Here is a 17,010-nt window from a genome sequence, read left to right on the forward strand (position 1 = left end):
CCACTTTCTCAACATGCTGCACACCACAGCATCATTGACTTTGGCCTAAGTCTCTACTAGTCATCATTCATAGCTGCCACCCCCAACCCCTCCCCCACTGACATAGCATTGGATCAAGTTTACATTTGCCTTCTGAACTCTGTCTACAGTGAACACATGCCACTCAATACAGATTTGGAGGCTGTGACTCTTCAAGTGCGGGTGTCTCTGGATTTAACTGTCTCTAATGTGTATCCCCCTCCCAATGGTGAAGTGTCTCAGACCACACTATTTGCATTGATTTCTCAGCTTGCCTCACCCATCTTCATTTCGGATGACTTCAGTGCCCATGATCATTGTGCTCTGCATTATGCTCGAGCATCTGCATCTGAGAATTATCAGCCATTATTTCCTGTCCTCAAATAATGTGTGGAGAAAATTCATTTACCTTTCGTTACACATCACTAGAGCCGTATAATGCTCTGTCCAGTGAATAGGAATTCCTCATTGCCCCAGTCCTTTGCCCTGACACAGCTCCAGGGCTAGACTGCATCCACGGCCATATGCTCGAACACCTTTCAGTGGAAACCTGATAGGACTGTAAAATACCAGCCAACCAGTTGCAGCATTAAAGGTTTATTAACTTGGTTGTGATTAATATAAGTTTATGTTCTTGAGAAGGAAAATGGACTGCGACACTATGAGCTACTCAGTAGCTGGAATCCATCTGGCGCCTTATGTCGTGACTACAGATTGGCCACACATCACTCAAATTCACAATCAATGAGTATAAGTATAAAATTCTTTCCTGGGTTAAGTCTCAGCCAATGTTACTTGCCACACTATAAGCCAATGTTTAAAATTTTAAAACCTATCAGTGTACTGCCAATGTCATGTCCTTGCCATTTTCACCCATATCTGGAGTGATGATGTGCTCCCATCTCCGTGGGGAGGAAGCGTGGTTTTCCTGGAACTGAAGGCTTGTAAATGCCCCCTTGAGATAGACAGATATAACCAAATTAGACTCACTAATGGCCGCCAAAAGTTGAGACAGATACTGTGTGGTACTTTGAGTCTCAGGGTCTTTTAGCTCTGTCCCAGGGCAGTTTTTGCCATGGCCGTTCTACTGCTGGCAATTTGGTATGCCTGGAGTCTGATATTCAGTGGGCTTTTACCTGAAGTCAACACCTAATCGGTGTCTCTTTCGACTTGCAAAAGGTGTATCGGTGTATGACACCACTTGGCGGTCTCCAGAGCCTACTCCCAATTTTTGTCTAGAACTTCTTGTCACACCATATTATGTGGGTTCCAGCTGGTGCTTTCTGCAGTACCCTCCTCCCCCCTATTTACAAGAGAATGGGATGCTGCAGGATTCTGTATTGAGAGTACACCTTTTTCTAATGTCTCTCATTGATATAGCTACGGCTGCAGGGTCTACAGTGTCACATGCTTTGTATGCTGATGATTTTTGTATTTACTATTGCTCCTTCACTGTGGGTGCTGCTGAACACTGACTGCAGGGTGACACACACAAGATGCAGTGGAGTATTATCACTTTCTGGGATGAGTCTTCAATGCCCAATTGACGTGGTTCCCCATCTTGGAAAACTTAAGCAAATGTGCTATTCGTACCTGAATACCGTTCACTGACTTGGTAAGATGAGCTTGGAGCACAGACCACTCTATACTGTTGTGGCTTTACGAAGCTCTGATTCTGTCACATCTTGATTATGGGAATCTGACATATGGCTCGGCCTCACCTTCAGCTTTTTGGATGCTTGACCTGATACACTATTATGGGGCCTGACTTGCAACAGATGCCTTTCAGTCCAGCCCTGTGAACAGCCTCCTTATGGATGCTGCAGTCCCTCCAGCATATCAGCATATGACGTAACAAGTCCTTTTTTGTGGTAGGGAGATCCACCTCCCACAGTGGCAGTCCAGGATTGGAGTCTTGATTGCAGTTCACATATGGCATCTCTATTCTCAACTCCAACCTTCCTCATTGTCACCTCTTGTCAGGGAGCAACTGTGCACACCTCCAAGGTGTGTACCCCATCCTCATATCTATCTCAACCTACCCTTTCGACTGAAAGGCTCTGTTGACCACATGGTTTTTCATAACCTGTTCCTGGCTGTCCGCGATGCATTTCTGGGTTAAGAAGTGGTATGCACTGACAGCTCTATGGTCAATGGATGAATCGATTTTGCCTACACACATGCAGGGTACAGTAAACTGCACTCCCACACAAATGGATGCCGTGTATTCACTGTAAAATTGGTGGCCATTGCTCAAGCCCTCAGTCATGTTCGTTTTTATATCAGCGAGGCAGTCTTAATCAGTAGTGATTCCCAGAGGAGTCTTCAGGCTATCAATCAGTGCTACCCTTGACACACATTGGTTGTGGTTATCCAGGAAATCTTTTCTCAGCTCCATAATGGAGGACAGTCAGCCATCTTTGTCTGGATTCCAGGTCATGTTGGGACCCCAAGGAATGAACGTGTTGACCAGTTGATGAAGTTGGCTGCCAGGATGCCAACTCTGGAGGTGGGGTTACTGAAACTGGACCTTTGCTTGATTCCGTGCCATCAATTGTTGGAGGCTTGGAATGTGGATTGGTGTGCCTTGGTTTCTCTGAACAAACTGTGAGCAATGAAGGAGACCATGAGTATGTAACAGTCTTCCCTTCATGATTCATTCAAGGAATCTACTGTTCTCTATCAGCTTTGCACTGGCCACACTTGGCTGACTGATGGCCACTTCCTATGACATGGGGATACACCACACTGTTGGTGTGGTCCACAGTGGTCCACCTCCTACTGGACTGCCCCAATTTGGCCACCTTTTGCCAAAACCTTAACCAAGCTGATGTGTTGCCTCTGGTGCTGGTGGATGCCACCAAAGCTGCTGATCTGATTTTTCATTTTATCTGTGAAGGTGGCTGATTGATGGCCACATCCTAGGACATGAGGATACACCATACTGTCAGTGTTGTGCTTGTCTGATGGTGGTTCACATCCTACTGGACTGTCCCAGTCTGGCCACTATTCTTCTCTTTGAGGTGGGGCACATGGCCTTGTCGGCCACTTGAGGGACTGGAGGGATGCTCTGTCACCTCCCCTGAGCCATAGCTGTCCTGGTTCCGTGGTTCAATCTGGCTCCTATCCTTCCCGGCATTTTAGTTCTTCTTTTCCTTTTACATCTGTCATTGGTTTATTGTCTGATTATCGTTGTTCTCTTTCCCAAGATTTTATCAATTTGTCCATGTTGCAGTTTCTTGTGCAAATTGGGAGTGATGCAGAGGGTGTGTCTCCTGTTGCAAAAAATGCCCTGGGAGCCTCCAGCTGATTTCTCGGTGGAGGAACAGAATCTTATCTGGCAAAGCAAGAATTTGCTTATTAATGATCCTTTTATATCTTTCATCTGGTGTGGGTAAAATTTTATGCTCAAGACATTACCACAGGGCAATTAACATTTTCCGTCATTTTATTTAGTACTTTAGCTACTGCTTTGTTTGATGGCAAAGACTGAATGTTGAGAATGGGATTGAAAGTGCCTATTTATCAGGGGAACATGAGGTTGAAGTAAGTTATGTTTTCACTGGTTACAACCCATCTCCAAATAATCTAGTACATCATTAGTTATTTTCTCTTTCCCTCTTTTTGCTTGACAGGAATAGAGAAATTTTCGTTTACATTACCGACATGTTTGGCATTTCTGTTCTTCATGTCCATAAAATATGTTAGTTATGCTTGTTCCTAATTAATGAAAACTGAAGTATTTTAATAATCATTTTACAAATCAAGTATGTTAATGTATCAATACAAAGTAGCTACTTCTACTTCCATCTTTGCTAATAACGCCTTACTCAGATGTTGAATACATGATTTTCACTAGGAAAGACAGCAAAAACAATCAATGAGTTTTCTCAATTTTGCACAGGTGGTCATTTGGTGTACTTCTTTGGGAGATAGTGACATTGGGAGCAACACCGTATCCTGGGACACCAACTGGACGTGTGCTTAGATTGCTGTGTTCTGGCTATCGCATGGAGTGCCCACCAAACTGCAGTCAGGAACTGTAAGTCTGAGGGGCACATATCATTGCTTTATGTTCATGAACAGTGCCTACCATGAACAACCTTTTTAAGTGATTCACACATGACATTTACCCAAAACTCCCACACATTAACACAGAGGAAAAATCTTGAAACTTTTTATTTTCTTACGTGCCATGTTCCTAGGTAATTATGGGCACGACTGACATAATTGTTTAGTTAGTTGATTATTATTTCATGACTCATAATTCTGATCTCTTGCTGTTATGTGGAACAGCAGTTTACACTTATAACACACTTTATGAATGAATATATGGTAATACCATGACCATTGACATGATTGTCTATTACATTAACTTTCTGCTACTATTTGCACCACACTATTAGTCATTAAAATATTTTCCTAGGAAGTAGAAGGAACCATCAGTTTTATATGATTTCAGTTTGTGTTGAAGTTACTTTTATCATCTGTTAAATTCTTTATCTGACTGGGTAGGCAGCCAAAGATTTTTATGGCTGAATATATCACTTCTTTATGTGCCATACTTAAGCTGAATGATGGGTAACATAAGTCATTTCTCCTTATAGTATTCTATTTTTGAATGTAACTCTTGTTTTTGAATTTGAGATTAATTGTTGGCAAGTACTAAGGAATTATGGGCTAATTAATCTAAAATGTATATTTTATTCATGAAAAGTGAGCATTAAAATATACAATTAACATAAAAAATCAATTTTCCTACTCCAAAGGCTTTCTACAAGGCTTGTTCAAAAAGCATCCAACTTTTGTACTATAGGGCCCCCAGTGCAAAATATATCTTTCAATGACATGATTAGTGTGAATAATAGCCAACCACACTGCTATGTAAATTGCTTACATTTTATCTCATTCACAATGAACCCGTATGGGCAAATTACCATCATCAGGTGCTCTGTAAATACATAAATAAGCAATGGTCTTCATATAATGGTCTTGTAACTATGATCTAAAAAGCTATAATATATCATTAGGTATTTTTACCCTAAATGTGACACTGTTGCTGTCATGTCTTGTCTGTTTTACAATTATTACTTTCTCCCAGGTGTACAATGGAGATGTGTATCGGATATTACTTGTTTTCCATATATGCTACTTTTCTGACAGCTTGGATGACAGTGGGTCAGCAATATTACATGTTCACATACTTACCATTATAAATAAGTGATGTGTGAAATTCAGTTGTTTATTATAATTTTTTATATAGGTTTGTTTCTAATTATATTTTTGCCTAAAGTTTGTTTTAGTGTTATTTGAGATTTTTATTTTATATTTTTAATTCTTTTGTAATAATTGTTGTCTATGACTTATGTTGGTGTTCTGTCTCTGTTTTATACTACTCATGTTGTTATCGCTGTTACTATGGGTAGGTGTTGCAGATGATTTTATCATTTTACCCATTTTCCTGATTTATAATGTGAATAAAGTTTTCTGTATACTTTTTGTGCTTTAGGTCGGTTTGTTCATTCAGTAAATTTGTTGGGTTGCTGTATGCATGTGAATATATCTCTATTTCCTCAAGGATGTTCATGCACGTTCCATTCTGCGTAATATGGAGGATTTCTAGAATATGGATCGGTTGTTTCCCCTTTCTCTGGTGTGCTCTTTATATATAATTTTGAAGTTTCTAACAATTTGCCCTATGTAGAATTTGTGGCATGTGTTATATGAAATTCTGTAAATGCCGGGATTGCTGTGTATGGGAATTTTTGAGCTGTCTTTTTGAATTTTGTGTTTGATGCTTTGTGTGTTTTGAAATGCAAATGTGATGTCAGTTTTATTGAATAATTTGTTGATTTTGTTCAAGATGTTTCCTAGATAGGTTGTGATTACATGTTTTATTTTCTTCTTTTTCATTGTATGTATGTTTAGTGTTAATCCTTTATGTATATTGTGCTTTTCTGGTTGTATTGTTATTGTGGTATAGATATAAAGAGCACGCCAGAGAAAGTGAAAACAACCGATCCACAATTTTTCAATGTTTACAAGCAGAGAAACGTGACGTAAAACCCACAAATGAAGCACTAGAGATTCTCCATATTACACAGAAGGGAACATTCATGAACATCCTTGAGGAAATAGAGATATATTCACATGCATACACCAACCCAACAAATTTACTGAATGAACAAACCGACCTAAAGCACAAAAAGTATACAGAAAACTTTATTCACATTATAAATCAGGAAAATGGGTAAAATGATAAAATCATCTGCAACACATACCCATAATAACAGCGATAACGACATGAGTAGTATAAAACAGAGACAGAACACCAACATAAATCAAGGACAACATCAATTATTCCAAAAAAAAAAAAAAAAAAAAAAAAAAAAAGAGAGAGAAAAAAAAGACAAATGAAAATCTCATATAACACTGAAACAAACTTTAGGCAAAAATATAATTAGAAACAAACCTATATAAAAATAATAATAAACAATTGAATTTCACACATCACTTATTTATAATGGTAACTCTGTGAACATGTAATATCACTGACCCACTGTCATCCAAGCAAAGTAGCATATATGAAAAACAAGTATTATCTGATATACATCTCCATTGTACACCTGGGAGAAAGTAATAATTGCAAAACAGACAAGACATGACAGCAACGATGATATATTATAGCTCTTCAAATCATAGTTACAAAACCATTATATTAAGATCATTGCTTATTTATGTATTTACAGGGCACCTGACAACGGCAATTTGCCGAAATGGGCTCATTGTAAATGAGATAAAATATAAACAATTTACATAGCAGTGTAGTTAGTTAGTATTCATAATAATCTTCCAACTTTTGATTATAAAATAAATCAGTATTCAGATGCACTTGTTTGACATTAGTCACATTCAGAGTAGTCCCCTTCAGCTTCTACACACCTCTCCCAATGCTGCTGCCACTACCGGAAGCATCAGTTGAAAGTCTCTTTTGGTGTGGTATACAGCTGCTCTGTTAATTTCTGCATAACGTCTTCCCCGCCTGAGGTCACACAGTGCTACGTCAGGGGAACTGGGAGGACAACAAACCACAGCTGTGTTGTGTTTGGCCCAAAACTCTGAATTAACTGAGAATGATGAGTGGGTGCATTTTTGTGGTTAAGGTGCCAATTGTTCGCTGCCCACAAGTCAGACTGAATCTCACTGCTTCAAGAAGTTGATGCAGAACCTCTTGGTAGTACTCCTTATTGACATTATTATCTTCTGGGGCATACTCATGACAGACCATGCCACTGGAGTAAAAAAGACAGTCAGTATGACTTACACGTTACTGCGGACCTGCCTAGCCGGTTTGGGTCTCGGGGATGATGGATGCTTCCATTGCAATGACTGGATCTTTGTTTCTGAATCATACTCAGAAACTCAGGACACATCACCAGTGATCACTGTGTTAAGAAAGTTTTGATTACTGTTCACTGTGCCTAGTATGTCCTGTGGAACCTCTGAATGAAGTTGCTCTCAGTTTTACCAACTTTGGCACAAATTTTGCTGGGAGACTTCTGAGGTGCAAATGTTCCATTAAAATGTAGTGAATGGATCCAATCCTAATTTTTACCTCATTTACAAGTTCTCTGATCATGATTTGTCTATCCTGCACAAACAGAGTCCCTACATGATCGATAACAGCTTCATCTGCGGATGTTGAGGGCCTACCAGGATGTGCTTCACTCTTCACTGATGAGCAGCCATCTTTGAAGTGCTTATACCACTCCTTTATCTGTGTGATATCCTTTGCTTCATCCCAAACACTTGTCAAATCTTGCAGATTGTTTCAACTTGAGGATCACCAAGTTTAAAACAAAATTTGATGCAATAACATTGTTCTACTGGTGCAGTCCCCAACAATCAGTCTTTCATTCTCATCCCATCCAGTAAGTCTCCTCTGACTCATGGTTCAGGTTGACTTTTCCAAAATATACCCCTTTTCCTAAACCTCTCCAGTCCTTTTCCTTCGCCCCTCTTCCTTCCCCTTCAGCCCATCTGCTGGAAGAAAGATCCACTGGATCTGAAAGCTTGCATAAGTATAACCTTCTTTTACGTGTGTTTTCTTGTGCCACCACTTGGTGAGTAGATATTTTTATCTATCCAATATCTTGTATTAACAATATTAGAAGGGTAGATTTCTGCTAATCCATAGAAGAGGCACCGAGTAGCCAGCAGGCGCATTGAAAAAATACTGCTAGACATTATTAGCTATGAAATTAAGTCCTTTATCAAATGATTAATACATACACACATTCGCACCTCACACATACAAGGCTGCTGTCATCTCTGAGCACTGAGGTCCAACAGGACTGAGTCTGAGGTGAGCAGTGATCTTTGCTATTTCCAGAATGAAATTTTCACTCTGCAGTGGAGTGTGCACTGATATGAAACTTCCTGGCAAATTAAAACTGTGTGCTGTACTGAGACTCAAACTTGGAACCTTTGCCTATCATGCTCAAGTGCTATACCAACTCACCTACCCAAGCACACCTCATGACCCACCCTCACAGCTTTACATCCACCAGTATCTTGTTTCCTACCGCCCAAACTTCACAGAAGCTCTCATGTGAAACTTGCAGGACTAGCACTCCCGGATGAAAGGATATAGCGGAGGCATGGCTTAGCCACAGCCTGGGCTATGTTTCCAGAATAAAATTTTAACTCTGCAGTTAAGTGTCCACTGATACGAAACTTCGTGGCGGATTAAAACTGTGTGCCAGACTGAGACTTGAACTCAGGACCTCTGCCTTTGGCAGGTAAATGCTCTACCGACTGAGCGACCCAAGCACGACTGATGACTTGCCCTCAGAGCTCTACTTCTGCCAGTACCTCGTCTGCTACCTCCCAAACATCACAGAAGCTCTCCTGCGAAACTTTCAAGACTAGCACTCCAGTCTTTGGAAGCAGTAACATCCGTATCTGGGTGTCACTATTCGAAATGATCTCAAGTAACAGGCAAACTCTAGATTGCGGTTTATTGGTAGAATCCTGAAGCAATGCAGTCCTTCAACAAAGGAAATAGCTTACAATATGTTAGTTTGTCCAGTCTTAGAGTATTGTTCATCTGTATGGGACCCTTACCAGTTGGGTCTGATTCAAGAGATTGAGAAGGTCCAAAGAAGAGCGGCAACATTCGTGACTGGTACATTTAGCCATCGCCAGAGTGTTACAAATCTCATAGAGAGTTTGAAGTGGGACACACTTGCAGACAGATGGTGTGCTAAATGGAATGGGCTGCTCACTAAATTCCGAAATCCGATCTTCACCGAGGATGTAGTGCATATATTATCACCACCAACTTCCAAATCGCGCAATGATCACCCTTCAAAGATAAGGGAAATTAGAGCTCGTACTGAGGCATTCAGACAGTCATTTTTCCCTCGCAGAGGGAGGGGGGAGGGGGGGGGGGGGAATTATGACTTTGGCGCGAATTGTGCCCTCCGCCACACACCGCTTGGTGGCTAGCAGAATATATATGTAGATGTAGGAAGTAGCAGATGAGGTACTGATGGAAATTACGAGGGCTATCCACAAAGTACATTACGTTTTGGAATTAAAAATAAATAAAGTATTGGAAAAATTTTGCATTATACACAGAGGAAAGCCACAATTAAATACTACTTTTCTACATAGTTGCCATTTAAATTAAGGCACTTATCGTAGCGATGGATGAGCTTGGAAATTCCTTCGTCGTAAAATTCGGTCGCCTGCGCCTTCAACCACGTGGTTACCTTGAAGCTGTGGGTCGTCATCAAAATGCTGGATAGCCAACCACTTCTTCATTGCTGGGAATAAGTGGAAGTCGCTCGGTGCCAGGTCGGGACTGTACGGCGGATGAGGAAACAACTCCCACTTAAAAGATTTGAGAACTTCACGAGTGGCATTTGCCGTGTGGGCCTGGGTGTTGTCGTGAATCAGCAAGATCTTTGAGCCCAACTTTCCCCTGCGCTTGTTTTGTATTGCTCTTCTGAGGTTGTGCAGAGATTGGCAATACCTTTGAGAGTTTATTGTTGTGACTCTTTCCAGGAAATCACAAAAATCACACCTTTTCTGTCCCAAAAGAGGTAATCACATGGTTGAAGGCGCAGGCGGGCGAATTTTACGACGAAGGAATTTCCAAGCTCATCCATCGCTACGATAAGTGCCTTAATTTAAATGGCAACTATGTAGAAAAGTAGTATTTAAGGGTGGCTTTCATCTGTATGTAATAAAAAAAATTTCCAATACTTTATTTACTTTTAATTCCAAAACGTAATGTACTTTGTGGATAGCCCTCTTAAGTTGTGAGGACAGGTAGTGATTTGTGCATGGGTAGCTCAGTTGGTAGAACACTTGCCTGTGAAAGGCATATTTCACAGTTTCAAGCCTCAGTCTGGCACACAATTTCAATCTGCCAATCCTTGGTGTGTTGAAGAGTGGAGTTAGAGAAGAGGCATGGGGTGGGCAGGGGGAAGTGTATCACAGTAGGGGCATGGAAGATTCTAGTGCTGTCTGTGAGAATCTTGGAGAGACATGGTGGGGCAGTATAGTGTGCTGAGGGGATGTGGGGTGGGGGTTGTGCAAGGGGACAGGGGCAGGCAGAGTGGAGATGAGAGAAGAAGTATGATGAAGGATTTAGTCCTACAGCTAATAATATCTGGCAGGTCTGTTTTCAATGTACCTTTCACCCACTACTCAATGCCTCCTCTATGTGGCGAGTAGCAATCTATTATTTTCATATTGTTATTAACTGAAGTATAGCTATACATAATGCTCTCCACCTCCCACTCTCCTTCCAATCCTTCTTCCTTTTTCTGCTGTTTCTCCTTCCTTCTGATCACTATTCATACCTTCTTTACATATTTTCCTATCTCGTTTTACTCCTCCCCCCCCCCCCCCCCATTTCCCATCACTCATTGCCTCATTCCTATTGTTATTAACTGAAGTTTAGTTATACATAATGCTCTCTACCTCCCACACTCCTTCCAATCCTTCTTCCTTTTTCTGTTTCTCACTATTCATACCTCCTTAACATATTTTCCTATCTTGTTTTCCTTTTCCCCTTTTCCCCATCATTTGTTGCCTCATTCATGGAGCAAAGACAGCTACAAATGCTTGCACATAAGGAAGTTTCTTCATTTTAGAAGATTAATGTAATTTGTTATAGAACTGATGTCTCAAATTTTCTGTTATGTGACAATATAATAATCTCTCTTTTCACTATTTTAACACAGATTCTGGATATGTGTGACTTTTTGTTTTTTAAAGAACTGTTTTTGATCATGTAAGATGTTCACAGTTAAATGTAGTAAAGAACCATGTTTAAATACAGCAGCTCATTTCTTCACTGCAAAACCAATGAGTAGTGCTATGTCAAAATAAAAATGAGTTCTTTTTATTTATATTATCAGTAAATGTTTGAAAACAAAGTATTTACTTACCATGTATAATGGCATTCCATAACATTGATAGCTTGCCCTCCTATCCTTGTCACAACAAATTATCTCTGTTTTGAAGAAATTGTTTTGAACAGTCAGTATTCTATCCCTTATTCCTAAGAGGTGTTATTGATGCACACTTTTTATTTCAGGTATGAAATCATGCTCTGTTGCTGGAAAATGAAGCCCAAAGATAGGCCAACATTTACGTACCTACGGCAGCAGTTAGATTCACTACTTGAGAATGCTTCACCACAAGAGTATTTGAACCTGGACTCCATGATGAACATAGAGAACCTTCAAACATCTACATCTAGTACAGAGAGTCATGACAGGTTTACCTTTGACACATTCTTGCCTATATTCATTGAACTTCAGCTCTGATGCAACTGGTTCCTCATCTGTTTTTTTTATATACATATATAATAGAGGGAAGCATTCCACGTAGGAAATATATATCTAAAAACAAAGATGATGTGACTTACCAAATGAAAGTGCTGGCAGGTCGACAGACACACCAACAAACACAAACACACACAAAATTCAAGCTTTCGCAACAAACTGTTGCCTCATCAGGAAAGAGGGAAGGAGAGGGAAAGACGAAAGGATGTGGGTTTTAAGGGAGAGGGTAAGGAGTCATTCCAATCCCGGGAGCGGAAAGACTTACCTTAGGGGGAAAAAAGGACGGGTATACACTCGCACACACACACACACATATCCATCCACACATATACAGACACAAGCAGACATATTTAAAGACCAAAATATGTCTGCTTGTGTCTGTATATGTGTGGATGGATATGTGTGTGTGTGCGAGTGTATACCCGTCCTTTTTTCCCCCTAAGGTAAGTCTTTCCGCTCCCGGGATTGGAATGACTCCTTACCCTCTCCCTTAAAACCCACATCCTTTCGTCTTTCCCTCTCCTTCCCTCTTTCCTGATGAGGCAACAGTTTGTTGCGAAAGCTTGAATTTTGTGTGTATGTTTGTGTTTGTTGGTGTGTCTGTCCACCTGCCAGCACTTTCATTTGGTAAGTCACATCATCTTTGTTGAAAACAAAGATGATGTGACTTACCAAATGAAAGTGGTGGCAGGTCGACAGACACACCAACAAACACATATATATATAAAGGGTGATTTATTCGTCAAAGAATATTTTACTCTTACAGATGCCAGTTGAGATTGGTTCTTTTACTTGTTGTACTGTACTATATGTGAGGTTTAATATGTAATGACTATCCTTCTGATTTCAGACAAAGTTTTACCGGTGAGAGCATTCTAAATGAATTCCAAGATCCTGAAATTCCTATTGATTATCTGGAACCAATGTACACTGCTGGCTCTCTGCAAGCACATTCTATGCCAGCCGTTGGAGTTTAACAGAGACAAAAATGTTATACACTCCTGAAAGTAATTGAAAGAGAGGTAAGGCTCAACAGTGGACGACATATGTTGCATGATGTTGAGACTCATGGGAAGTGTATTGATCTACTGCTTTATTGTTGCACAATTCATAGGAAAAGATTTATTCACATGCAGTCCACTTTGCAAATAAATTTTCCAGACATTTATTACAAAAGTGTAGTAATGTAAAAAACTGCTAGTGCTGGGAGAGTGAAAAGTATCATCAATTATTTAAAAAATCCATAATTGTAATATTATTAAGTGATCTTTGGTAGCAAGCAATTTATTATATATGATGCTGTTACCAGCAAATGGTTACATGAAAATCATTACACAGCAAGTAGCACTTCAGTTAAGAAAATTGTCAAATATGATCCTCTGTATTAAAATTGTAAAAGATGCAGTATTGAGCAGTCCATGGCAAATGTCTGTATAATGTGATCACTGTGACTGGTATATTGGAGCAATCTGCTGCAGATGCATGTTGCTCTTATCATGTGTGCATGCTATTCCATTGTGCTGTGTTTTAATTACTTCATTGAATCTCTGCACTTGTTTATTAATGGCAAATAAGAGAAGGACATACGACAACAAAGGAAGTTCTGTTTTGAGATGTCTCTTGTTTCAAGTAAATGTTTACCTTGTTATCAGATTGTTGTTGTTATTGTGGCCTTCAGTCCTGAGACTGGTTTGATGCAGCTCTCCATGCTACTCTATCCTGTGCAAGCCTCTTCATCTTCCAGTACCTACTGCAGCCTACATCCTTCTGAATCTGCTTAGTGTATTCATCTCTTGGTCTCCCTCTATGATTTTTACCCTCCATGCTGCCCTCCAGTACTAAATTGGTGATCCCTTGATGCCTCAGAACATGTCCTACCAACCGATCCCTTCTTCTAGTCAAGTTGTGCCACAAACTCCTCTTCTCCCCAATCCTATTCGATACCTCCTCATTAGTTATGTGATCTACCCATCTAATCTTCAGCATTCTTCTGTAGCACCACATTTCGAAAGTTTCTATTCTCTTCTTGTCTAAACTATTAATCGTCCATGTTTCACTTCCATACATGGCTACACTCCATATAAATACATTCAGAAACAACTTCCTGACACTTAAATCAATACTCGATGTTAACAAATTTCTCTTCTTCAGAAACGCTTTCCTTGCCATTGCCAGTCTACATTTTATATCCTCTATACTTCAACCATCATCAGTTATTTTGCTCCCCAAATAGCAAAACTCCTTTACTACTTTAAGTGTCTCATTTCCTAATCTAATTCCCGCAGCATCACCCGACTTAATTCGACTACATTCCATTATCCTCGTTTTCCTTTTGTTGATGTTCATCTTATACCCTTCTTTCAAGACGCTATCCATTCCGTTCAACTGCTCTTCCAAGTGCTTTGCTGTCTCTGAGAGAATTACAATGTCATCGGCGAACCTCAAAGTTATTATTTCTTCTCTATGGATTTTAATACCTCCTCTGAACTTTTCTTTCGTTTCTTTTCCTGCTTGCTCAATATACAGATTGAATAACATCGGGGAGAGGCTATAACCCTGTCTCACTCCCTTCCCAATCACTGCTTCCCTTTCATGTCCCTCGACTCTTATAACTGCCATCTGGTTTCTGTACAAATTGTTAATAGCCTTGCGCTCCCTGTATTTTACCCCTGCCGCCTTTAGAATTTGAAAGAGAGTATTCCAGTCAACATTGTCAAAAGCTTTCTCTAAGTCTACAAATGCTAGAAACGTAGGTTTGCCTTTCCTTAATCTTTCTTCTAAGATAAGTTGTAGGGTCAGTATTGCCTCAAGGTTTCCAACATTTCTAGGGAATCCAAACTGATCTTCCCCGAGGTCGGCTTCTACCAGTTTTTCCATTCGTCTGTAAAGAATTCGTGTTAGTATTTTGCAGCTGTGACTTATTAAACTGATAGTTCGGTAATTTTCACATCTGTAAACACCTGCTTCTTTTGGGATTGGAATTATTATATTATTCTTGAAGTCTGAGGGTATTTTGCCTGTCTCATACATCTTGCTCACCAGATGGTAGAGTTTTGTCAGGACTGGTTCTCCCAAGGCTGTCAGCAGTTCTAATGCAATGTTGTCTACTCCCAGGGCCTTGTTTCGACTTAGGACTTTCAGTGCTCTGTGAAACTCTTCACACAGTATCATATCTCCCATTTCATATTCATCTACCTCCTCTTCCATTTCCATAATATTGTCCTCAAGAACATCGCCCCTGTATAGACCCTCTATATATTCTTTCCACCTTTCTGCTTTCCCTTCTTTGCTTAGAACTGGGTTTCCATCTGAGCTCTTGATATTCATGCAAGTGGTTCTCTTTTCTCCAAAGGTCTCTTTAATTTTCCTGTAGGCAGTCTCTATCTTACCCTAGTGAGATAAGCTTCTACATCCTTACATTTGTCCTCTAGCCATCCCTGGTTAGCCATTCTGCACTTCCTGTCGATCTCATTTTTGAGACGTTTGTATTCCTTTTTGTCTGCTTCACTTGCTGCATTTTTGTATTTTCTCCTTTCAACAATTAAATTCAGTATCTCTTCTGTTACCCAAGGATTTCTACTAGCCCTCGCCTTTTTCTTACTTGATCCTCTGCTGCCTTCACTATTTCATTCCTCAAAGCTATCCATTCTTCTTCTACTGTAATTTCTTTCCCTCATTCCTGTCAATTGTTCCCTTATGCGCTCCCTGAAACTCTGTACAACCTCTGGTTCTTTCAGTTTATCAAGGTCCCATCTCCTTAAATTCCCACCTTTTTGCAGTTTCTTCAGTTTTAAACTACATTTCATAACCAATAGATTGTGGTCAGAGTCCACATCTGCCCCTGGAAATGCCTTACAATTTAAAATCTGGTTCCTAAATCTCTGTCTTATATAATCTATCTGAAACCTTTTAGTATCTCCAGGGTTCTTCCATGTATACAACCTTCTTTCATGATTCTTGAACCAAGTGTTAGCTATGATTAAGTTATGCTCTGTGCAAAATTCTAGCAGATGGCTGCCTCTTTCATTCCTTATCCCCAGCCCATATTATCTTCTACTTTTCCTTCTCCTTCTTTCTCTGCTATCAAATTCCAGACCCCCATGACTATTACCAAGTTTCATCTTCCTTAACTATCTGAATAATTTCTTTTATCACATCGTACGTTTCTTCAAGCTCTTTGTAATTTGCAGAGTTAGTTGGCATATAAATTTGTACTGCTGTGGTAGATGTGGACTCCATGTCTATCTTGGCTACAATAATGCATTCACTATGCTGTTCATAGTAGCTTATCTGCACTCATATTTTTTTAATTCATTATTGAACCTACTTCTGCATTACCCATATTTGATTTTGTATTTATAACCCTGTATTCACCTGACCAGAAGTCTTCTTCCTCCTGCCACTGAACTTCACTAATTCCCACTACATCTAAATTTATGTTACCCATTTCCCTTTTTTAAATTTTCTAACCTACCTACCTACCCACTTAAGGGATCTGACATTCCATGCTCCGATTCATAGAATGCCAGTTTTCTTTCTCCTGATAACATCCTCTTGAGCAGTCCCCGCCTGGAGATTCAAATGGGGGACTATTTTACCTCCAGAATATTTTACCCAAGAGGACACCATCATCATTTAAACGTACAGTAAAGCTGCAGGCCCTTGGGAAAAATTATAGCTGTAGTTTCCCCTTGCTTTCAGCCGTTCGCAGTACCAAAACAACAAGGCCATTTTGGTTAGTGTTACAGGCCAGATCAGTCAATCATCCAGACTGTTGCCCCTGCAACTACTGAAAAGGCTGCTGCCCCTCTTCAGGAACCACATGTTCATCTGGCCCCTCAACAGATACCCCTCTGTTGTGGTTGCACCTATGGTACGGCTATCTGTATTGTTGAGGCACGCAAGCGTCCCCACCAGCGGCAAGGTCCATGGTTCATGGGGGGAGGGGTTATCAGATTATAACTAATTTATGACACTAGTGAATTTGGTGCTCACAGTCATCTGTTAGATGATGTAATTTTATTCAGTGACATGTACTTCTGCAGTATTTATGACTTTTTCATCTTGAAACACTTATTGTACATGTAGAGATTTAAAGATAAATGGCCTTAATGGTGAGAGAATGGAT

General features: G+C 40.1%; 1 protein-coding gene across 1 annotated transcript in view; it reads left to right on the plus strand.

Moving 5' to 3' along the window:
* The window catches only part of LOC124605993 (tyrosine-protein kinase receptor torso-like), a 95,243-nt gene that overhangs the window by 52,841 nt on the left and 25,392 nt on the right, over positions 1 to 17,010 (plus strand). The window contains exons 8-10 of the mRNA XM_047137955.1: positions 3,923 to 4,060; positions 11,633 to 11,815; positions 12,733 to 12,904. Coding sequence (XP_046993911.1) covers positions 3,923 to 4,060; positions 11,633 to 11,815; positions 12,733 to 12,859 — 448 coding nt within the window. The 3' untranslated portion in view covers positions 12,860 to 12,904. The remainder of the gene's footprint in view (positions 1 to 3,922; positions 4,061 to 11,632; positions 11,816 to 12,732; positions 12,905 to 17,010) is intronic.

This window comes from Schistocerca americana, chromosome 3 (genome assembly GCF_021461395.2).
Source record: "Schistocerca americana isolate TAMUIC-IGC-003095 chromosome 3, iqSchAmer2.1, whole genome shotgun sequence".
Classification (NCBI taxonomy): Eukaryota; Metazoa; Arthropoda; class Insecta; order Orthoptera; family Acrididae; genus Schistocerca; species Schistocerca americana.